This window comes from Festucalex cinctus, chromosome 4, assembly GCF_051991245.1.
Source record: "Festucalex cinctus isolate MCC-2025b chromosome 4, RoL_Fcin_1.0, whole genome shotgun sequence".
In the NCBI taxonomy this organism is placed as follows: domain Eukaryota; kingdom Metazoa; phylum Chordata; class Actinopteri; order Syngnathiformes; family Syngnathidae; genus Festucalex; species Festucalex cinctus.
Genome location: NC_135414.1, coordinates 2241631 through 2266960, shown reverse-complemented (window position 1 = coordinate 2266960; position 25330 = coordinate 2241631). Strand labels below are relative to the sequence as shown.

Below are 25330 nucleotides of genomic sequence, written 5' to 3'. Positions count from 1 at the left end.
ATGTGTTTTGTGGATTTGGAGAAGGCGTTCGACCGTGTCCCTCGGGGAGTCCTGTGGGAGTTGCTTCGGGAGTATGGGGTACCGAGCCCCCTGATATGGGCTGTTCGGTCCCTGTACAACCGTTGCCAGAGTTTGGTCCGCATTGTCGGCAGTAAGTCGGATTCGTTTCCAGTGAGGGTTGGACTCCGCCAAGGTTGCACTTTGTCACCGATTCTGTTCATAAATTTTATGGACAGAATTTCTAGGCGCAGCCGAGGCGTTGAGGGGTTCCGGTTTGGTGGCCTCAGCATAGCATCTCTGCTCTTCGCAGATGATGTGGTGCTGTTGGCCTCATCAAGCCTCGATCTCCAAACTCTCGCTGGAGCGGTTCGCAGCCGAGTGTGAGTGAAGCGGTTGGGATGAGGATCAGCACCTCCAAATCCGAGACCATGGTCCTCAGTCGGAAAAGGGTGGAGTGCCCTCTTCGGGTCGGGGATGAGATCCTGCCCCAAGTGGAGGAGTTTAAGTATCGAGGGGTCTTGTTCACGAGTGAGGGCAGGGTGGAGCGGGAGATCGACAGGCTGATCGGTGCAGCGTCGGCAGTGATGCGGACTCTGTATCGGTCCGTCGTGGTGAAGAAAGAGCTGAGCCAAAAGGCAAGCTCTCGATTTACCGGTCGATCTATGTTCCAACCCTCACCTATGGTCACGAGCTCTGGGTAGTGACCGAAAGAACGAGATCCCGGATACAAGCGGCCGAAATGAGTTTCCTCCGCAGGGTGTCTGGGCTCTCCCTTAGAGATAGGGTGAGAAGCTCGGTCATCAGGGAGGGATTCAGTCGAGCCGCTGCTCCTCCGCGTTGAGAGGAGCCAGCTGAGGTGGCTCGGGCATCTGGTTCGGATGCCTCCTGGACGCCTCCCTGGAGAGGTGTTCCGGGCATGTCCCACCAGCGGCAGGCCCCGGGGAAGAACCAGGACACGCTGGAGAGACTATGTCTCTCGGCTGGCCTGGGAGCGCCTTGGGATCCCGCCGGAGAAGCTGGTTGAAGTGGCTGGGGAGAGGGAGGTCTGGGTTTCCCTCCTAAAGCTGCTGCCCCCGCGACCCGACATCGGATAAGCGGAGGAAGATGGATGGACGGATGGACATATATATATATATATATATATATATATATATATATATTGTAAAAAAAAAAACTCAGCTGTCATAACATTTTTGGGATCTTTGGAATGATTAATGATTTGAATCAGCTGAGATGTGAAAAATAAAATCTCGATTTTTTTTCTGTCATTCTGGACGATTACGATTTTACTCGATTTTAATCAAAAGTTAAAAAACAACACAAAAAACATTTAAACAAGGTTTGATTTATTCAAAAATTAATCTTGGACAAAATGTTCAGACAATAATGTACACAAATACAAAGTCGTTGAATGTCAAAAAAATGGGGGACAAAAATAATTATAAATAATTTTGGCATACATACTGTCATACTGTTATATGCCTACTACCCCGTTCAATATACACACAATTATTGTAACTGCAAAAGTCTGTGGTTTGGCCATACATCGTATTACAGTTTAAATACACCCAAATTAAATAGGCCACCCAGTCAAGAGTCAAGACACAAATAAAGCCAAACAAAAAGTCCGCGGCAGTGACTTATTTTAGGACTTTCAACTTTAAAAGCTACATATTGTTAATCTGTTGGTTGTTTGAGACTTACTGTCTGGAGCTGCATCATCAGCTGGTTGTTGGTGAATTTTAGAGATCTGGCAATGGCCTGGAGATAGTATATCAGCATGCTAAAACACAGAGATAATGGAAATCATAATACTAGTTTCACACTTGGTGTGTTTGTGTGTGCATGTGAGTGCGTGGACTTACAACAAAAGGAGTAGTGCCGGTAATACTACAACCGGGCTGGTGATGTAACTCATCACTTTACTGAACCACAGAGGAAAGTCATTGGCCACTGTTTCGGATATGATGTCATAGATTTTTTCTTGACCGCTGAAACATAGTTTTTTTTTCTTAGATTATCACACAGTGAAACAATACAGAGTGTTATCACCCTAAATCCCTGCTGCAGTGAGACACACAAGACATATACTGGATGATCCGGGGTACGGCTGAAGAACTTTTGGGGAAAAAAATTAATTTCAATTTTTCTGACAAAGATTGTACGGAGCCCCTAAAGTGACATGGGAGAAAAATAAAAATTAAATATGTTCTTTGTCCAGACAAGAAACTTTTCTTGTCCGGACGAGAAAGTTTCTTGTCCTATTTGTAAACAATAGCCACGCTTGCCTGTTGTCACATAGATATGCTTTATGGACATTATTTCTGGGACTTCTACCATGGCTGTTCTACCATGGGTACGTTCGTTTTGTGTTTAAATAGTGTCGTTTTGTTGTGTTTAATTTATTCTGAGCTCATTTTTTGTCTTAAATGTCCGACTGATGTCATGCTATGTAGCTAGCTTGCTTCCCTCCCCCCAAAAACGAGTTCGTAAACGGTTTTATTTTGAAATATACCAGATTTACCTTAATGCGAGACGCTCGATTTCCTGTCCGGCTCGTGTAATTCCTTCAGCTTCACGAAAAGCTGCATGCGGCGTCCGGAAGAAATCGAACGCTTGCGGAACCCTCCACATCGCCGCAGACGCACCGCACCGAAGCTGGTGTGAATATACACTTACACTTAAATGCGTTCTATCCTTGCGGCATCTGTACGGCCGCCGTACGGAGAACACACCGCGTCCGTTCCGCAGCCAGTGTGAATTGGGCTTCACTCATCTGATCTGTTGTCTTGTATGTAACAGTCATGCCTATGTCGCATCCAAACCTTGGCGTGTGACATTGGTCGGTGGTGTATTAGTGTGTGTACGTGTACGTGCATGCGTGTGTGCGTGCGTGTTTGGCGTGATTTTGTACATGTCGATGTGTGGTACTGTGACCAAGTGGCAAAATGGCCGCCCCATGAGATGTACAAAACAGGTGGCTTATGCTGCTTGATTCATATTCCACAAACACAATATGAATCAGAATACCATGTTGAGAGCACGTTATTGTAAAGACATTTTGGTGATGACTTCTCCTTTAAGGTTTCATTTTTAGGGGATGTTATTTCCAGTATTCTGCAGTATTTTTAGTTCAAACTTTTTATTAATTATATTTTTAGCCCTGGAGTTTCAGGGCTCACATTTTAATGAACATCCACAATGTTACAGTTTGTGTATCAATGTAAAATAGATGTTAATTCCCTCGAACGATATTCATATTGCATTTCATCAAAAATGTAATTCACAATTGAATGTAGGGCTGCAGGATTTTGGGCGGAAAAAAACGTTATTGCGGTTTTTCAGACCGATAAAGCGATTGCGATTTGATTTGCGAGTTTTGTATTTTACACATGCATGAAAATGCTACAATTGTGATTCAGTTAGTTTCAGAGGAGTAACGTTATTAATAGTGCTATCAAAGTTAAAGCGTTAGCTAATCAATTAATCACAAAAATTATCGCATTAATCATGTGTTAACGCAGATTAATCACACTATTAATTTTGACTGCAGATGGTCCTTTAGCTTGACAGCGGATGGCTACGTTAAAGGTAGCACCTTTTATGTGTGAACAATAAACATAACATGCATTAAAGTGAAGCATTTAATGTTTATGTTTGCAGGTATGTTTAATGTTTGCATGTGACATTCTTAATATTTGTTCACGTCAAACTATTGGGGTCATTTTTTTTCCACTTTAAAATATGCAAGTAATTAACTGATTCGAAAAAGAGGAGGATGAGACGTCCTCTTAACATTAAATGCCGAAAAAATTAACACATAAGATGTGCATTTTGAATTTGGCGGGAAAAATATGTTGATAAAAAGCCTTTTTAATTAAGCGATTAATCGGGATTAATCAAAATTTTAAGATTTGATTAATCTGATTAAAAAATTTAATCGTTTGACAGCTCTAGTTATTAATATTATAACAATGCAATACTATAATTAGTGTTGTTCCGACACCGTGTTGTGGCCCCCAATACTGATTCCATTGCAGTATCGGCCGATGCGGATACCATACCGATACCTAATGTGTTGTTTTTTTGTTGTTGTTTTTTTTTTCTCTCAACATGAAAAAGCTGTCCTGCCATTGGTTCAGAGCATTCAAGGGCCAATAAGATATCTTAGATCGGCATGCAGTGAGCATGTCACATATCAGTGAATGTTGTGCACGACACAAGATGCTGCATCCAAAATCCTATATTAGCGTTGGAATTAATGGTATCGGCATGTTACTTGTTAGTAGTCACCGATACCGATACCACTGTTCTAATGCAGTATCGGGGCCTCTGCCGATACCAGTATCAGTTTCGGAACAACACTAACTATAATGCCACTATTTGAATAAAAGTACAAGTACAATACTTCTCGTGAATGTGCTAAGGGAAGAGCTTTGATCTACATTATGTTTCTGAACCAAATAACTTGCCAATAAAAACAACACATTGAGCCTCAGGCTTTGGTGAGATTATAATATACTATAATTATATATGGGCGGCACGGTAGTCGAGTGGTTAGCACGTCCGCTTCCCAGTTCTGAGGTCTCCGGTTCGAGTCCAGGCTCGAACCTTCCTGGGTGGAGTTTGCATGTTCTCCCCGTGCCCGCGTGGGTCTTCTCCGGGTACTCCGGTCTCCTCCCACATTCCAAAGACATGCATGGCAGGTTAATTGGGCGCTCCGAATTGTCCCTAGGTGTGCGTGTGAGTGTGGATGGTTGTTCGTCTCTGTGTGCCCTGCGATTGGCTGGCAACCAGTCCAGGGTGTCCCCCGCCTACTGCCCAGAGCCAGCTGAGATAGGCGCCAGCAGCCCCCGCGACCCTTGTGAGGAATAAGCGGTCAAGAAAATGGATGGATGGATGGATAATTATATATCCAGAATAATAACATCCCAATTATTTATTTCTTTTGCAGCATCATTAAAATCAAACAAGGTAAAGCGAACCATAAATAACTGAATGTAAACAATCTTCAAGTATCAAGTGTAAATATTTAAACAGGTAAACATTACAAACTATGATGCACTTATATTAAGTAAAAAAACCTTTAAAACTCAACAATACTCATGACAAAATTCTTCTCTCTTGTAGCCAATCGCAGGGCACACAGAGACGAACAACTATCCACGCCTGCGTGGGTCTTCTCCGGGTACTCCGGTCTCCTCCCACATTCCAAAGACATGCATGGCAGGTTAATTGGGCGCTCCAAATTGTCCTTAGGTGTGCTTGTGAGTGTGGATGGTTGTTCGTCTCTGTGTGCCCTGCGATTGGCTGGCAACCAGTCCAGGGTGTCCCCCGCCTACTGCCCAGAGCCAGCTGAGATAGGCGCCAGCACCCCCCACGACCCTTGTGAGGAATAAGCGGTCAAGAAAATGGATGGATGGATGGATATATATATATATATATATATATATATATATATATGATGGATGGATGGATGGATATATATATATATATATATATATATATATATATATATATATATATATATATATATATATATATATATATATATATATATATATATATATATATATATAGTAGGCGGGGGACACCCTGGACTGGTTGCCAACCAATCGCAGGGCACACAGAGACGAACAACCATCCACACTCACACGCACACCTAGGGACAATTCGGAGCGCCCAATTAACCTGCCATGCATGTCTTTGGAATGTGGGAGGAGACCGGAGTACCCGGAGAAGACCCACGCGGGCACGGGGAGAACATGCAAACTCCACCCAGGAAGGTCCGAGCCTGGACTCGAACCGGAGACCTCAGAATATATATATATATATATATATATATATATATATATATATATATATATATATATATGTATATATATATATATATATATATATGTATATGTATATGTATGTATATGTATGTATGTATGTATATGTATGTGTATATGTATATGTATATGTATATGTATGTATAGGACCGGCACTTGTTTATTTCCACTTAAAACACTGGTTCACATTGCTGAATTTGTTGTGATGATTCATTAAAATGTGGGTGCAATTGTCTGTATAGCCATTCCATCTGTCATTCCACAAGACTTTATGTGTACGCATGGTCAGTGTGCAAATTTATGCACGTCCTCGCGCCGAAGTCCAAATGGATAAATCTCATACGTTGCATGGGAATGTTCGGACGGATGCTTTACACATAACTCTCTGCGTACTGCATATGCCTGCTTGATAAATGGTTCTTAAATAAATTTCAGTGACTTAACACTGGTGAAAAGAAACCTATAGTAAGTACTGCAGAAATTGTGAGAAACAAATGTGGTATACGGTATCTATGTAGTGTATTTCCAAAGTCAGACTATTGTTGGGCAAACTGTGGCCAAGTGATTTTAGGATACTGCCTGCCAAAATGGGTATCCCAATTGGTTCGGTTGCCCATGTTCACTATACTGATGAGTTAAATGCAGTAGGTAATTTTGTGACTTAAATTAATGTCAATGAAGAAGGGTTTTTCTTACCTAAATGGTCCACAGTGCTGTGATGGTCGGTACCTTACAATGGCAAATATGGTAGGCAGCATACACAAAAAGAGCATAAAAAGCAGCATAGCCAAGTAGAAATTATTTGATCTGCAATAAACAGAGAAGGAGATTGATCATCATGAGATTTTGGGCATCAAATTGATGTAAAGACAAGCCATAATAATAATAATAATAATAATAATAATAAATATGTCTCAAAATAAAATAAAAATGAGATTAATAAAGTAAACCAAATACTAGAATAAAATTAAGTATTAATCTACACTATATTATACTTAAAGTGTATGGGACACCTCAGGACATTTTTTAATATGTTGTGAACGATATAATATACACAACAAAATGAGCGGGTCGTCGAGTCAAAACATATTAAAATAGTATTTCCTTATTTTTAAATTACCCGTGCAAAATTTGGCCTCCTAGCGTCCGAATCGGAAACGACGTTAGCGGAAGAACGGAAGTCAGCGAATTTGCTTTGCCGCTGCAAGCTTACGACTGCTGTGTGTTTTATCATCAACTGAATTTCTACAATGCCGTCTCGTTGCGTGGCCGGGTTTTGTTGTAATCGAAGGGAGGGAGCCTTTTTCAGTTCCTTCAAGATGCAGTTCTTGGCGAAAAATGGACAAAGCAAGTACAACCGACAGAGATAAATGGACACCTGACTCCAACGTCAGTGTTGTACAGCGCACATTTCGAGGAAGACTCGTTTGACCCGCTCTCGGCCCTGAAGCTGTCACTTGGCTATAATGTGGGGTAAGAACTACAATCTAGAAAGTTAACAGCACTTATTTTAGCAGCTCATGGCAAAAATAACCACTGCCAAATGAATATACAGTCAATGAAAAGGTACCAATTTCTAATGAGGAACTGCTAGCTTTCCATTTGTTGTCTATTTTATTTTGTATTATGTATTGTGCTGTGCATATGTGTTGAAGGCATCATCACGCCCAAGTTAACAGCTCAAACTTTGTTTCAGATGGTGGATGAGATGCTTATGGAGTGAGTATGAGTCGAAGGAAGCTGCTACACAGGCGACATGTTTGGAAGATGATTTGGGTGATGTATCTGGTGTTTGCATCCAAAATGTGAGTAAATGTACTGTACAATATACATGATTGATAACACACCAATTTATGGAAAAACAAATTGCTCACCCCAACTAGTTTTCAAATTTGTCATGTACATGTAATTTACAAATGTATTGTGCATTTTTCAAAGAATAAAATTGCTGTATAGGTGTAAATATTACCTGCATTTCAACATAGTTTCTCATTTAAAAGTTTTTTTTTATTTTTTAAAGCAAAAAGAAGCTTCATGTCTGTCAAGCCTTTGCCCTCAACAAGAACCGTAGCAGTCTCAATTTGAGCTAAAGGACATAAAAAGGGTAAGGATAGTTATTGTAATAATTGGTTTTGATCATCTCAAACAACATACTTTGCATGGTACATGTGTTTATGGAATCATATTTTCAGGAGTGCAGACAGTTTGGTCCAGGCAGAGCTCTTTTGGTGACCGTGGAAACCCAGACCCTCCATGCAGACAATGCACACCAGATCCAGGATGTTACAAAGGATGGGGACGCTAAATACACTGTGTGCAATCCCAAGTACAGTACAGGAAAGAAGCATGTACAGGACTGTCTCAGAAAATTAGAATATTGTGATAAATTCCGTTATTTTCTGTAATGCAATTAAATAAGCAAAAATGCCATACATTCTGGATTCATTAAAAATCAACTGAAATATTGCAAGCCCTTTTTTCTTTCAATATTGCCGATTGTGGTTTACAGCTTAAGAAAACTCAAATATCCTATCTCAAAATATTAGAATATTTCCTATTTCCTCAGACCAAGTAAAAAAAAAAACAAAGCCATAATATTTTCTGAGACAGTCCTGTATTGTGCGCAAAGTCCTGGGGCGGCAAATATTTCGGATGCATTTTTTATTTGAAATATCTACATCCACAATTAGAATTCAACAATCTAATCACAACATAGTGGGAAAAAGTAGGAATAGAAATGAAAGTTAATCCTAATTATTATTATTTTTTTATATCTGTACAACACAATTAAATAATTCAATGGGTATATTATTACAGAATATGTGGAGGATCTTAAGAAGATTGTGGCGACCATCTGTCAGGAGGCCAATCTGGATGAGGACACACTCCTTGAAAGCTGCCGCTGGACCAGGAAATGCAGAACGAACGCCGACCACTGTGTGCAGACTTTCAGAAGCCAGACTAGGCAGAAGTTGTGCGGTCATACAATTCGCACTTTACTTACCGTTAACTTTTTCAGTGGAGTAGTAGCTGAGTTTTAGACATGACAATTTCAGACTCGGATATTGGATTTTGTGACCAATTGGAGGAAGCGCACTGAGCTACTGCCTTTCGATTTTTTTAAAAAAAAATTTTGTGGGAGATGAATCACTGAATAGTATCACAAGATGCAATTTGTGCATTTGTAAAATAAAATTGTAAATGTATAGGCATAGCTGATTGTTCTCCATTTGTTCATTTATACTTTGGATGAAAAGAAAAAGGCATGTATTTCTTTTGTATTGTAATTGTATTTATTTATATCATTTCGTGGTGTCCTTTGTAGTCATTCGATGGAAATGTTCTCCTTTTTACTGGCACTGCACAAGAAGGAATCGGTAAGTTGTCTTGATGCACTGGTTCTGCTGCGCTCCGGACTCTGACAGCAAACGCTCTCCTTCACTGTTGCCATTGCTACACAGTTACCACAGGAACACCTGCAAAGCACAAGCAACTTTTTTTTCTTTTTCTTTTTTTCTCACAGCCATTTATAACATTTACAAAGAATTTGTTCATGATTTGAGAAATACTTGGCTTTTGTATTTCAAGCACTTTAGGAGAAAAAAAAAGTGTCATGCATCTGACTAGTATGAGGTCAATCTAATTTCCAAAATGCATGTTGTAAACTTTTTCCATTGTGAATTGAGTCTCACAGTGGTTGGCATGTGCCAATGTAAAAGGGGCAGTGGTGGCTTCACTTCTTAGGACAGCGAGTAAGCAGCATTGAGTTTATGGTTTGCATTTTAAGCTGGATAAGTTCTATTTTGCTACTACCAATATAAATGAGCTTTTTACTATAACAAGCATAATAATTTGAGTGTATTGGACTAAACCAAGCTACATTTTGGCCACAAAGCGTTTGCTATTTCGCCCATACAAAAATATAAACAGCATTGTTAGTCCATAATTTCCATTTTAAAATAAAGAGTAAAATTTACCATTCTGTGCTCTGGAGCCTGCCGATGTCGTCCTCTACCTCGGCAGTTTGAAACTGGTCACAGCCACCTTCATTGTAACGCAGACGACCGGACACAGTTGCACCAGCACTGTCATCAAGAAAAGGCTCAAACCGATACAGCTGGATACATTCCTGGGCTGAAATATCTTCGTCTGAAGACTGCTTGTGTAGTCGGGGACGTCAAATACCAACTCTACACTTGATCGCGAGTCAGAAAGCCCCTTACTATCCGTGTACTTCTCCATATCCTCATATTGGTTCCGCCAACTTCCTACTCTCGCTGACGTCACGAGTGTCCAGGCTCGGAAAACGGGGGCATCGCCAGTGAGCTGCCATGTTTTGGAAATTCACGAAAATATCAAATTTTTACAAGCCCTTGTCATTGCGTTTTTAACACAGTAATCATTGAAATCATATTTTTTGTACTTGTATTTTTTTTTTTTTTTTTTTAAATACTTTGAGGCTGACTTTTTTTCATGTTCCATACACTTTAAACTATACAATATCATCCGTTTTGACACTGTTAGTAGAGAGGGCCTTTGGAGAATCATGGCGAAGTTTGGATGCCCCAGAAAGGTCATCGTCCGACAAGTCCACGATGGAATGCTGGCCAGAATCCAAGACAACGGAGAGACATCCGAGCCCTTCCAAGTCTCCAATGGAGTAAAGCAGGGCTGTGCCCTCGCTTCCACCTTGTTCAGCCTCATGTTCTCAGCCATGCTGACTGATGCATTCGAAGACTCGGACATAGACATTGGCATCAGGTACCGAACAGATGGATCAGTCTTCAACCTCAGGAGGCTTCAAGCGAAAACCATAGTTTCAACGGACACCATCAATGCCTTCCTGTTCGCAGGTGACTGTGCCATCAACGCTGCCTCAGAAGCCGCCATGCAGCACAGTGTTGACAAGTTCTTTGACTCTTGCAACAACATCGGCCTGACAATTACTACAAAGAAAACGGAAGTGATGCATCAGCCAGCCAGCCATATGTCGAGCCAAGTATCATCGTCAATGGACAGCGATTGAGCGCAGTAGACAAATTCACCTACTTAGGCAGTACTCTGTCCAGAAACATTGTCATTGATGATGAGGTGAATGCCAGACTTGCAAAAGGGAGCGTCGCATTTGGCAGACTCCACAAGAATGTCTGGAACAGAAGAGGCATCACTATAGAGACAAAAATAAAGGTGTACCGGGCCATAGTTCTCTCCACACTGCTCTACGGCTGCGAAACATAGACAGTCTATCAGCGACATGCCAAGAAGCTGAACCACTTTCATACTACATTTTTAGGAAACCCCTTGGCATAAAGTGGCAGGACAAGATCTCGGACACAGAGATGCTTACTCATACTGGCCTGCCAACCATCTTCACCATCCTGTTGCAGTCACAGCTTCGCTGGGCAGGACATGTACTTCGCATGCCAGACAATCGGCTTTTTCCCCTTTTCTTTTTCTTTTTAGAAGCCTGTTTGTGTGAAAAAAATTGTCCTTAGTGACAGTCCTACCTCTGCCCAAAAAGGGGTCCATAAGCCTTGTGGCCACTTGTGTGCCACATTGTGTGCAATTCACTCTCCTATGGCACAGTTGAGGTATTTGTAGTTGTATGGAATGGCATTACACATGTACTTAGTGTCCAAGTCTGCTGCAATCCAACACTTTGTTCCAAATGTGGCTGGTTTAGATGCAATGTATTGCAGAAAAGGACATTGGACCTTTGTCTGCTTTGCTGCTTGCTCTTCTGGAATTGCGAAGAATTTCCTTTCACATATTTAAGCCTGTTTTAGTCATCCTCTTCAACAATTATTCTCCGTTTATTTGGCTCATGTATAAATCTCTTGTGGAGAGGCTGTTTTGGCTGTGAGTCTACTGGTTCTGCACTTCCTCATCAGATGTGGAATCAGAGAGAATTAACTGATTCACCAACAAAGGAATCTTCTTCACTACTCCCTAAGTCCACATCAGGGAGTCCTTTCAAAATAGCTACGGCTTCCAGAGCAGTGTATCTCTTGCTGGCTTGTCTTGCTGCCATTGTAACATTAGTCGCCTTGATTTATTTTTGTCTTTGTGTGTGTGTTGTATCTGCTATTACAGTCAAAATATCACACCACATACGTCTGGTACCCCACACAACCTGTGAACAATAAGAATGCATCTGTCTCATATTGCTCTTAAAGTTATGTTCCTAAATCCTAAACGGCCATATTGGACATTTTGAGTTGATGTTTTTTTTTAATGGGCAAAAGCGTTTTTCAAAAAATAAAGCAGAAGGTTCCTACAAAACTATTTATAACTCGGGTTATTTTAAATCCAAAGAATCTGAAAATTAAAGTATGCAGTATAGCATTGTGGTTGATGCATGTATATACACAAAGAGAAAATGCAGTTTGATAGTGATACATGTGTAAAAAAAAAAATAAAGCTACATTTTTTTTAGCACTGTCGCAAATGTGATATTGGTCTAACTTTGTGAATAAATGTCTCTATCCATTTTTAAAAATAGGAATGACTTTTGCTGTTTTCATTTATTATGGAAAGATAACATCTTTATATGTATATATATATATATATATATATATATATATATATATATATATATATATATATATATAGCGTTACTGTATACTTATTATTATTATTATTATTATTATTGTTGTTGTTATTGTTATTATTATTATTTTACAATTATACAGTCATGCATTGTTTGGAAATTTGTGATGAACTGTCAGTAAATGCAGAGTCCCCTCTTTGTCTGCATAAAATGACAAAGGTTCCCTCTTGGATCGTTGGAGTGACACTCACACTTCTAGGTGGTGGAATTGTCTGTACCGATTCACTCACTGCTGATGAACTTTGTTAAAAAGTTACAAATATTTAGAAAATAATTGGGTTAAAATTGCATTATTCATTCTGTTTTTTATTTATTATTTTTGGGGGGAGGCGGGAGAAAACCATTACATAATTATTTGTTCTATTCTGATTTTCACCAAAAATTATATAGTAATTGTTTGTTCTAATTGTTCTAAACTTTGTGATAAACTAAATGTTTAAATAATGAAGTAATGATCACATTCACATTTAGGTTAAGTCAGGCATTCTTGAAGAAACAAAGAAAGTCATTAAGCACTCATCAGCTGTGTGAATGGGTACAGACACGCCTTCTAGGGTGGTCCCCTGTTAGATAGGTAGACCTCACTCAGGATCCAGGTCCCCTCTTGGTACCTTTTTTAAAAACTAAATAAATAAATATTAATAAATAAATAAAACTCAAATTTCAAGTATCATTTTGGTTAGAAACCTTAAAATAAATTTTTCTGTTCAATTTTTGTTTCATTAAAATGACCAGAAATATGGGTCCCCTCTTGGTCAGTCGAGACTGACAGTCCCCTCTTGGTAAGGAAAGCATTTGGCACATGCTGCTGACACCAAGCACAAATACCAAGCGCCCACATATGGACAACTATGCATACAAAGAAATAATCCCCACTGTTGTGGTTTTACTAAAATGACCAGCAGTAAATGTATTCCCCGCTTTGCCTCTGAATGCCGTTAGCTGGTGTGTTTGTAAATGCTTTTAGGTGTTGTGTCTTGTGGGAAGCACAATGAGTTCGTGTTTGAAATATGCTACATCAATAAAACATTCTGACACGACGTGAAGAGGTAGGACTCAGACGCAGATGATAAGTTGGCCAACAAGGCTGCAGTTTAATGACAGGAAACTCAAGACGCCTCTTAAAGAGGGAAAAAACGCTGAACATAAAGACACATTCTTGCTTTGCCCTGCCTTTGTTTTGTTAGGAACTGGACAACATTTTTCAAACATTTAGAGTAGACCATCAACTTTTAAAAATAATATAAATGTGTCTGTTATAGTAAAAGCAAATGACTGACCTGGATGCTTTGAAAACCTGCTGATGGGGAACATTACAGGTGAGTACCGCCCAGCTCCTGAGATACATTAGACCAATCAGCTTCAACACATTAAAGGCAGGAAGGCAAGGGGAAAAAAAAGCCCCCATCCTGCGAGAAACAAAGGGTTATTTACACACCTACTGGGTGATATCAGTCAAAGACATGCAAGGTGACAGTTCTGAAATTAGATGATGAAATCTGATCAGGTTGTGCACACAGGTGGAATTGAGTCACAGAGGGCTTTTAACGTTCGGTTACTGAACAGCACTGGGTAGACTGTTAACCTTGAAACACAACTTCTATTGTAGTTAAGCTATCCAAAGATTTGAGAAATGTTTCAACTTACCAGATCATCCCTTGGTTATAAATCAAGTGCAGGACATTCTCTGCTATTTTGAACTCCCCGTATTCAGGCTGAAAATAAAAACATTGAATAATTGTATGGTTTTAAATAAGTTTGATTTTTTTTTTAAATTCCTCCACCATTAAATTTAGCTCATAAATTATCCAATCGCATGATCGATTTCGAAGGGAAAAGGGACCGGGAGGCAGAGGAGGATGGGCGGGGGGAGGTGAGGAGGGAGAGGCGACGGGGGGGGGGGGGGGGAGGGGGTGGGGGGGGAGAACCACATGATCGATTTCTTAAGAACCGCTTATTCCTCCCAAGGGTCACGGGGGTGCTGGAGCCAATCCCAGCCAGCTTCGGGCAGTAGGCAGGGTACACCCTAAACTGGTTGCCAGCCAATTACAGCATATACAAACAAATATATATATATATATATATATATATATATATATATATGTATATATATATTAGTGCTGTCAAAGTTAAAGCGTTAACTAATTAATTAATCACAAAAAATTATCGCATTAATCATTGTATTACCACAGATTAATCACTATTAATCACTATTAATTTTGACTGCAGATGATCCTTTTTAGCCAACAGTGGATGGTTACATTAAAGGTAGCTGTTGGAGTTTGAGCAATAAACATAACTACAAAGCATTTAATAAATGTTTACATATGCCGTAGGTCATCTTTTTCCCATTTTAAATTATGCAAATAAGGATGAGCGTGTGCAGCGGGCAAAAATGTCGGGGAAAAAAAGCTTTTTTAAGTCAGTGATTAATCGTGATTAATCAAAATTCTACGATGTGATTAATCTGATTAAAAAATTTAATCGTTTGACTGCTCTAATATATATATATGTAAAATTCAGCTTAAGGATTCACTTGCTAACCACTTTTAACACAATTGACCTTTCTCAAAAGCCCCGCCCCCCCAGATCCGATATCCTTCTGGACACTTGCAACTTGCAATTTAAATGAAGAGTATGTCAGTCAGAGTTTTTGGAGCAATACAAGTGCGGTATCTTTCGAGGCAAAATGGCCTACACAGTATTAGGGATGTAACAATATCCAAATGTCACGATACGATATGATCACGATATGAAGGACACGATACGATAATTATCACGATATTGTGGGGAGGTTGGTGATATTTAAAAAAGGTCACAATATTGTAAAAAGACAAATGAGGCCCTTCTAAAAATATTGTGCTTTTGTACATAATATCAATGTTATGTTATTATTATTATTATTATTATTATCCATCCATCCATTTTCTTGACCGCTTATTCCTCACAAGGGTCGCGGGGGGTGCTGGCGCCTATCTCAGCTGGCTCTGGGCAGTAGGCGGGGGACACCCTGGACTGGTTGCCAGACAATCGCAGGGCACACAGAGACGAACAACCATCCGCACTCACAAGCACACCTAGGGACAATTCGGAGCACCCAATTAACCTGCCATGCATGTCTTTAGAATGTGGGAGGAGACCGGAGTACCCGGAGAAAACCCACGCGGGCACGGGGAGAACATGCAAACTCCACCCAGGAAGGCCGGAGCATGGACTCGAACCCGAGTCCTCAGAACTGGGAGGCGGACCTGCTAACCACTCGACCACCGTGCCACTATTATTATTATTATTATTATTATTACTATTATGTTTTATCATTATTATGTTATTATTATTATGGTATGTTGTTAATGCATGCACACATTGAGTTCCTCCACAGGCATATTAAGTTTCCCTTCATCTGACAATTAGTGTTGATTTTAAACATAGAAGGCCCAAAACATCCCTAATGAAAATTAAAGTGCACAAAAAAAAGTAGCCACCAGAGGGTTCTAGAACTGCTCAAATGGAAATCAACCTGAGTTTTTTAACAGATGTGTTGCATTTAAATATCATGATCATGACGACGATATTGTGGCAGTTTTAATATCACGAGATCACAATACAGTGGAACCTCTACTTACGAACGTCTCTTCATACGAAATTTTCGAATTACCAAACGCCTCAATGGGAAAATATTGCCTCTTGTTACGAAAGAAATGTCTAGATACGAAAGGTAAATATACATTACCAAACGCAACATACTTTCGGCTATGGCTATTTCCTACCATAGGTATCTATGAGCGTAAATACTAGATCGGTGTTTGTGCATCGTTCTGGCATCCCATTGGCTAAGAGGAACCTCTACCCTAGGTATCTATGAGCGTATACTAGATCGGTGTTTGTGCATCTTTCTGGCATCCCATTGGCTAAGAGGAACCTCTACCATAGGTATGAGCGTATACTAGATCGGTGTCTTCATCATTCATCCCGCGGCCCATGAGGTGTTCCGATAGTTTTTCGTAAATGTATGAACTAACGGCCAACGAATTTGTGCAAAAAATCAAACAATTGGTGATTGATGAAGGCACAGTAAGTTTTTAATTGTGACGAGACGAGAAAAAAAAAAAAGAAAAAAAGATGCCTCGCCATACCGTAAGTTTCCATGAAGTTTCAGAATTTGTTTAAAAGAATCGCCCAGAAAAAGTGTTCACCAGTCGGGCGTTTGCTCACTAAGATGATGTTAGCCTTGGACATTTCAGAAGGATTGTTTAAAAAAAAAAAAAAAAAAACATCCATGGATCAGTTCTTTACAAAACACCAGGCAAAAATAAATAAATAAAATAAAATAAAATAAAATAAAAAAACACTTCTGACAGAGGAGAACATGAACCAGAGGGCAAAAAACGGACAGCAGTTAAAAAGGTAAATGACCATTATTTTTATTCTTTACTCTATTCTTTGTTATTTACATTATGCACAACTCTCATTTATTGCGCAATAATCTAATTGTAACATGTATTTGTTACATGTTTTGATGCATTTTTATGCTTTATAAAACATTTATGTCTGAAATTTGGGAGGCTTGGAACGGATTAGGGCATTTACATGGAAAATGCGTCTCTACTTACAAAATTTTCTACTTAAGAACTTTCTTCCCGAACCAATTAATTTCGTAAGTAGAGGTACCACTGTATTGCCCTTATTGTTACATCCCTAGAGTATGCAGTGGAAGGATATATTCATAATATGAAAATATGCAGATGAAGCAATAACTGGGTTCGCCGTTATGACGAACTAAAAATTAAAAAGTACTGAGGGGAGTTGTACTTCCTCCAGCCAACTCTAGGGGCACCACGTTGCCTTTGCTTAGTTAGGAAAACAAACGATAAAATCCTATGTTCATAATCTGAAGTCACTACTATATTTAATAATGGAGTCCTTTGAATTAGTAATTAATTAATTAATAATCCACGCAAAAACACAAATGATTCAGACAGGATGGAATTTCTAGACCACACATTTATTTGAAAAACTCACATACAGTATCAAGCGCAGCCTAACCTAACAATCTAACGGAAATAAAATGCAGTTAACAAGATAAAAAGAAAGCATGCAACCTAAGGAAACTAAGATAAAAAGGTCATTTAAAAGGTGAATGGAACAAGAATGGGATTGAGGATCAGATTGGAAGTGTTTGGCTCAGCTCTATGTTTGGATCAAAAAAGTTGTGCCAATGATGTTATCAGATTGGCGATAAAAGTTACGGGTTGATTCAGAAGCACGGCAAGACAAATTGCCGATGTGTTCTCAGTTGAAGAAAAAACTAACTGTAATCCCAGTTGGAGGCAGCCGGTGGTTTCCCGGATGATCACGGCCAGCCACAGGGTGTGCGCAGCAGATGCTTCACGGTGAGATTCTTGGCTGGTTGAGCCCGGTTCCATGCCCCAAGGTTGCGGGGCACATCGCTGAAAGAGCTGGATAGCTCGACCGGGAATGATAAGGAGCCGGCGTGAAGTCTCACGCATGCGAAATTGAACCTGGCTCGCGGCTGAGGAGACGATGAGGCAGTTGACTTGGCTGGAGGTCAGTTGCGGCGCTGGCGAGCGCGTCTGCTCCTTTGACAAGCGACGTGAGACGGCCATGTGGTTCAGGGAACACACCATTGGTGTCCCGGCTCTCAGCAGGAGCGGTAAAAAAAGTGTTGGCCTCTTTGCGTGGTGTGCGCACGGTGGCGGTTGCAAAGTCCAGGAACTGTGGCTGAACTCAGAACTAAGAAAGCCATGCGGTGGATTTTAATGTGTCCTTGAGCGAGCGCTGCTTTCGGTGACGGTTGTGTAGGGAGAAGAAGCAGGGAGAAGAGTCCACAGGAAAAGAGGAGCAGCAAAAGAGGATGAGTCTGGTTCGGTTCGTCTATTGAATGGACCAAAAACAAGATGGCAACATGCAAAGTAGTCACCTGACCAAAACTCCGTCTGAATTGTGTCAGATTCAAAGCAGAACCGTAATTGCTGGACTATAAGGCGCACCTGATTATAAGCCACACCCACTACATTTCTAAAGGGAAAAGCATTTTGTCCATACATAAGCTGCACCTGACTATAAGCCGCATGTGCCCACATTGAAAATTAGATATTTACAAAGAAAGACGAACTATGTAAGTGAGGACCAGTGACCACTTTCATTATTGTAAGCAGAAGATCTCGCTTACCCACTTTCAACTCGCAGAATGCAGGCAAGTCATTCTTCCCCATGTCATGTAAAATTAAATCACCATGTAGCAACAAACTAGAAAGCACTACCAAAACCAATACAACTAGACAACTAACTAGCAGAATAATTACCACAGAATTTGCATTTTAAACACCCTTTCAATTGCCAGTGCTACAAAGCATGCTGGGAGCGCCTCCAAGGTGTCTCCCTTACAATTTATAAATTCACTTCCAGGCCAAGGAATCAAAATATGATTTGACAGAGAAACTTGTGTTTGTACAGAGATGTGTTTGAACTACACTGAAGTCATTTTCGATCTCCTGTATTGGTGTAAAACTATGGAATTCACTAGATTGGGGACTAACTAGAATACAGACACTAGCTGGATTTAAGAAAAAATATAAAGAATTTGTATTCAACAGTAACAGTGAAGAAAATGTATAACCTGTCTTTTGTTCACTTTATATGTGGGAGGGCAATAACTCTTGTGTTATCAACAAGGAGGAAGCTTCAACACAGAAATGTAAACATGTCTGAGTATGTTATTGAAGTGCAAGGACAGTTAATCTTGAATCATTTGAAAATAGCATCTGTGCTGAGTGCTGAGAAAAGGACACCCTGTTACAAAAACCTTTGACAAATCAGTATGGATCTAATTGGCTGGTCTCTAAGTGCGTTCGACAAAATCTTTTCTACGATGAGACCTGGACCTGCTCAGCGTTCATGTCCAAGTGGAACTCACATGTCTGGATATGCTGATGATCCCTGGGCTAAATGGAGACCGTTGTGTATGACCGCGGTGGATGTTGAAGACGTATACCTGCTGGCTGTTCTGGTACACTGATGCTGCTGGGGATTGGATTCCACTGTTTTTTTTGTACGCTACAAAAAATGTCTGATCGCCAGAAGAATGCAGAGGAAATGGCTGCAGCCACTCTGAGCGCCATCACTGGTAGGGCTGGGTATTGCCGCCAACCTCACGATACGATAGTATCACGATACAGGGGCCACGATACCATACGTATTGCGATAGATATGTATCCAACATAAGACACAATTTATTTTGTTTTTTTAAACAAAGTATAGGAAAATTGGTACACTGAGACACGTGCCATGTTAAGTTTATAAGTAAAGAAATGTTGATAATCTTCCTCTGCTTTAATTTTTCTTAGCAAGAATGTGTCCAATCTCTGGTGAGCTATTTTTGAATTAATTGAAGGCAATTAACTTCAAAGCCGCTGCTGGTTTTTATTTTTTAGGTACAATGCAAGCTGCAAAGGCAAACGTTAACTGCCTATTTAAAGTTAAAAAGCAATATCGATACTGACGCCTGCGTATCGATACGTATATTGTAATGAGGCCCGCAACGATATATTGCCGTATCGGTTTTTTGAGCACACACCTAATCACTGGCGTGCAAGCCGGCCGAACTAAGGCCTGTGATGACACTTCTCTGGTGAAAAACAACCTTGCAGCATTTAACCTTGCCATGAACAGAATGATGAGAGACATGGCCACAAGGTTGCTTGACTTGGAGAGAAAAGCTGAACTGGAGACTGCGATGAACCGGAATCGTGATGTGGACGGATCTGACTGAAGGTGTGGTCGGACACATGGCTTTCATTATGCCCAGTTATCTAAAGCTACTGGACTGAGTTAATCTACATGGTTTCAATCAACAAGTGTTCAACAAACTATTGGAACGAATCTACTGTCTGGAACACAAACTACTTGCGACCAAATCATTGGTGAAGATGAGCTGATTGAGCTTTTAATAATCTATTTGCCTGAACTAAAAGACTCCGAACGCAATCAACTGGACACTAATATCATGGAAATGATGAACTGAGTGAACATTTATTATCCCTGCTGACTTCTAACTATTAGTCGTTTGATTTTCTGCATCCTAGTATAGTATGGGGGCGGGAAATTATAAGCTTCATGCTTCTTCCTGCCAGCCCTTTTTCTTTTCGGTTATTACATGTTGAAATTGTATGATTAAATGTTTGATTGTCACAATGCTGTCCGAAAGGAAAAATGAACAAATCAATCAATCAATCAATCAATCAATCAAATAAAGCTCCCAGCGACGCTACACATGGTAGCATGCAATTAGCAGTAGGCTAAAACATAGCTAGCACATGCTAGCGCTAGTTTTTAAAAAGGCAGAGAGCAATAATAATGTACTCACGTTGCTTTTGATCAACCACAAATCCCTCAAAGTCCTCGCCTTCTGTATCCGAAACGAACTGGGCAAGTTCTTGTTGGAGCGTCAGCCCGGCGAGAGGTAGACGGCCGGACTGAGATTTACGGTCGCCTTCGCCCTCCCCTCGGGCCGACGCTCAGTGAAGATATCTGGGGGGTCCAACTGTCCTCTACAAGAATGATCGTATATTATGCATCCCGGGTGTTGGAAGGAGAGTCTTCGCTTGTATTCGCTTTAAAGGAGAAGTTTAACAACTCAGAATCCAAAAAAACAACAAAGTGTTCAAAGGGTTCAAGCTGTAGACAAAAAGATTTATTTGACACAGACATACAAATCTTCTTCTTCTTTCGGCTTTTCCCTTCAGGGGTCGCCACAGCGAATCAGTTGCCTCCATCTAACTGTCCTCTGCGTCCTCTGCTCTCACACCAACTACCTTCATGTCCTCTTTAACTACATCCATAAACCTCCTCTTTGGTCTTCCTCTCGATCTTCTGCCTGGCATTTGAAAACTCAGCATCCTTCTTCCAATATAGTCACTATCTCTCCTCTGGACATGTCCAAACCATCAAAGTCTGGCCTCTCTGACTTTATCTCCAAAACTTCTAACATGTGCTGTCCCTCTGATGTACTCATTCCTGATCCTATCCAACCTGGTCACTCCCAAAGAGAATCTCAGCATCTTCATCTCTGCCACCTCCAGCTCTGCCTCCTGTCTTTTTCTCAGTGGTACTGTCTCCAGACCAAACAACATCGCTGGTCTCACCACAGTTTTATAAACTTTTCCTTTCATTTTAGCTGAAACTCTTCTCTCACACATCACACCTGACACTTTTCTCCACACGTTCCAGCCTGCCTGCACACGCTTCTTCACTTCTATTCCACACTCTCCATTGCTCTGGACTGTTGACCCTAAATACTTAAACTCCTCCACCTTCTTGGTCTCTTCTCCCTGTAACCTCACTCTTCCACTTGGGTCCCTCTCATTCACACACAGATACTCCGTCTTGCTACGGCTAACCTTCATTCCCCTCCTTTCCAGGGCAAACCTCCACGCCTCTAGCTTCTCCTCCACCTGTTCCCTGCTTTCACTACAGATCACTATGTCATCTGCAAACATCATAGTCCATGGGGATTCCTGTCTAACCTCGTCTGTCATCCTGTCCATTACCATTGCGAACAAGAAGGGGCTCAGAGCTGATCCCTGATGTAGTCCCACCTCCACCTCGAACTCCTCCGTCACACCTACAGCACACCTCACCACTGTCTTACAGTCCTCATACATGTCCTGCACCACTTGAACATACTTCTCCGCCACTCCAGACTTCCTCATACAAAACCACAGTTCCTCTCTGAGCACCCTGTCATAAGCTTTCTCCAGGTCAACAAAGACACAATGCAGCTCCTTCTGACCTTCTCTGTACTTCTCAATCAACATCCTCAAAGCAAATACTGCATCTGTCGTACTCTTTTTTTTTTTTTTTTTTTTTTTGGTATGAAACCATACTGCTGCTCACAAATGTTCACATCTGCCCTCAGTCTAGCTTCCACTACTCTTTCCCATAGTTTCATTGTGTGGCTCATCAGCTTTATTCCTCTGTAGTTGCCACAATTCTGCACGTCTCCCTTGTTCTTAAAAATGGGCACCAGCACACTCCTCCTCCATTCCTCAGGCATTTTCTCACTATCTAAGATCCTGTTGAACAGCCCAGTCAGAAATTCTACTGCTACCTCTCCTAGACACTTCCATACCTCCACAGATATATCATCAGGACCGAGTGCCTTTCCACTCTTCATCCTCTTCAATGCCCTTCTCACTTCATCCTTACTAATCTTTGCTACTTCCTGGTCCACAACAGTCACCCCTTCTACTCTTCGTTCTCTCTCATTTTCCTCATTCATCAACTCTTCAAAGTACTCTTTCCATCTTCCCATCACACCGCTGGCATCTGTCAACACTCTTCCATCCCTATCCTTTATTACCCTAACCTGCTGCACGTCCTTCCCATCTCTATATCTTTGCCTTGCCAACCTGTATAGATCAGTCTCTCCCTCCTTACTGTCCAACCTAGCATACAAGTCATCATAAGCCCCTTGTTTGACCTTTGCCACTTCTACTTTCACCTTACGCTGTATTTCCCTGTACTCCTTTCTACATTCTTCAGTCCTCTTAGTGTCCCACTTCTTCTTAGCTAACCACTTTCTCTGGATCCACTGCTGCACCTCCTCATTCCACCACCAAGTCTCCTTATCTCCTTTCCTTCCAGATGACACACCAAGGACTGTCCTACCTGTCTGCCTGATCAAATTTGCTGTAGTTGTCCAGTCATCTGGGAGCACATCCTCACCACCCACAGTCTTTCTCAACTCCTTTCTGAAAGTCATACAACACTCTTCCTTTTTCAGCTTCCACCATTTCGTCCTTGGCTCTGCCCTTGGCCTCTTTTTCTTCCTCACCACCAGAGTCATCCTACACACAACCATCCTATGCTGTCTGGCTACACTCTCACCTACCACTACTTTGCAGTCGCTGATCTCCTTCGAACAAAGACATACAAACAAGACATATATTATGGCCAGAAGGGATCAGAAATCCATCGAACAAAGGGATGCACTGTTTTTTATAGCCTTACTAGATCCATGCGCAAACCTTTTCTTTGGGCGTAACATCTTAAGGTAAGTAACGTTATTGGGCCACTACAAAATTTGCCCACTCCTACATATTAGCCTAATTATTAATATGAATGTCTTTGGTCACTAGAGTGCACTGCAAGATAGGAGTTTAACTTGGTGCAGTACTATTTTGTGACCATTGGGGACACTGTTACTCCACGCAAATTTAGGCCCGCAACCTTTGGCCTATTTTAGAGTTGCCCTCTGTATGAACTTCATGTTTACGCAAGCTCACGTGTAACTTCCTACTCATAAATCTTGCGGACAAGACATTTTTATAGCTTGCACCTGCTCTTGGCGAGCTTACTCACGTTGAGCACGTGGGCGAGCCCACGTGATCGGAAAACCCCTATCTCACAGAATGCCTCCAAGGCCAGCCAGACTCAGGAAGACCACGTTTTTGGGTTGTTGTTTTTTTACCACAATATGGCCAACAGATTAATTCTCAACTGACAAGTATCGTGTCACAAAAACCCACATATGTCTGCTTGTGTCAGAAGAAAGGATAATGTGTCAGAGCAGGTTTGGGTCAAACCAGGGGGCCTTTTACAGGGATGGGGGCATGAATCTACATAGATATCTAAAATTAGATACATCATTCTCCATCAAACACACCAGGCTCCGTCTCATTGTCAGTCAGTCTCGTTGACGTGCGCTCCTCAGAAATCATGCCGGCTTTTGTGTTCGCCCAAGCATTCACGATCTATTGATAAATAGTGGCGTAACTCTCACGGCACTGCCTCCCAGTCTTGGTATTGCTGTGTTCGCCATGTGTCATCCAGAGCTCCCGATGTCCAGCGGTTGAAGTTCCTCGTTGAACGTCACCGTCCTCTCTCTCTCTCCCTTCCCACGCTCGCTGATCACGTCTTCTTCGCATATTAGTCAACCAAACAATTAACTTTAAGTGACTCGTTAAGCTCTAAAACAAGCAAAAAAGAATGAAACAAAAAGCTGCTCACTGAACATGCATGCTTTAACTTAATGGCAGAAGTTCCCCCGTTCTTTTCATGGATCCTTCCGCCGATGGCCTCATTCACAGTACAAAATAGATCCCCAAAGATATCAATGTGAAAATAAATCAATTTGTCGATGGGAAATCCTCCCACACAGAAAGAAAAAGATCAAATATTCTCTCCCTTCCAGTGATAATTTAATAAATTTTATGACTACTGTTGAATTGAGTGGATTGAGTGGGTCAGATGAAACGCCATATCATGTAAAATGAGATAACAAATTAATGGACTAGACTCAATTCTTAGTTCGAGACCAATTGGTGTCTACATGAGTGAAAACCAAACCAAATGGCCTCTGTGTGTAGCTCCCTAAAGCAACCACCAGATGCCGCCAAACCTGTACAACCAAGCTGCACTCAGCACAGCCCGGACATGTCATATAAGGTAACGAAAGTGGCTAAATACAAATTAAGTGTAAATAAAGGGTATCCTGAATTAAGTAATAATACACACACACAATCTATATTCGATAATTGTTAACCTGAGTTATGGATCAATGATTACAGCACATTGATGCCAACTATGAAGTTCGCTGTCTTTTCTTTCATTTATTTTACGAGCGATACTGTCTTAATCGCTGATGACATTGCTGTAACTGCATTGAGTGAAAAGACTACCTGTATGTATTGTCCAACTCTCAACAATGACATGCACGATGTGTAACCAGAACTAGAAATAACCTGTTAAGTTCCCTGAGGGGATTTGGGATTAACATGTCATGTATATACATGTTATTCATGCTTGCTTAGTTATGTTTAAAACATTAGTACATATGTGATGTGTTGATTTTAATATTATGATTGTT

At 40.9% G+C, this 25330-nt stretch overlaps 1 protein-coding gene across 10 annotated transcripts in view; it reads right to left on the bottom strand.

The window, feature by feature from the left end:
• Window positions 1–25330, bottom strand: part of tmc3 (transmembrane channel like 3) — a 587484-nt gene that overhangs the window by 12084 nt on the left and 550070 nt on the right. For all 10 annotated transcript variants that reach the window (XM_077518216.1, XM_077518214.1, XM_077518224.1 and 7 more), the window contains 5 exons: window positions 14092–14159; window positions 13725–13853; window positions 6531–6641; window positions 1866–1991; window positions 1705–1783 (listed from right to left, as the gene is read on the bottom strand). In XM_077518216.1, coding sequence (XP_077374342.1) covers window positions 1705–1783; window positions 1866–1991; window positions 6531–6641; window positions 13725–13853; window positions 14092–14159 — 513 coding nt within the window. The remainder of the gene's footprint in view (window positions 1–1704; window positions 1784–1865; window positions 1992–6530; window positions 6642–13724; window positions 13854–14091; window positions 14160–25330) is intronic.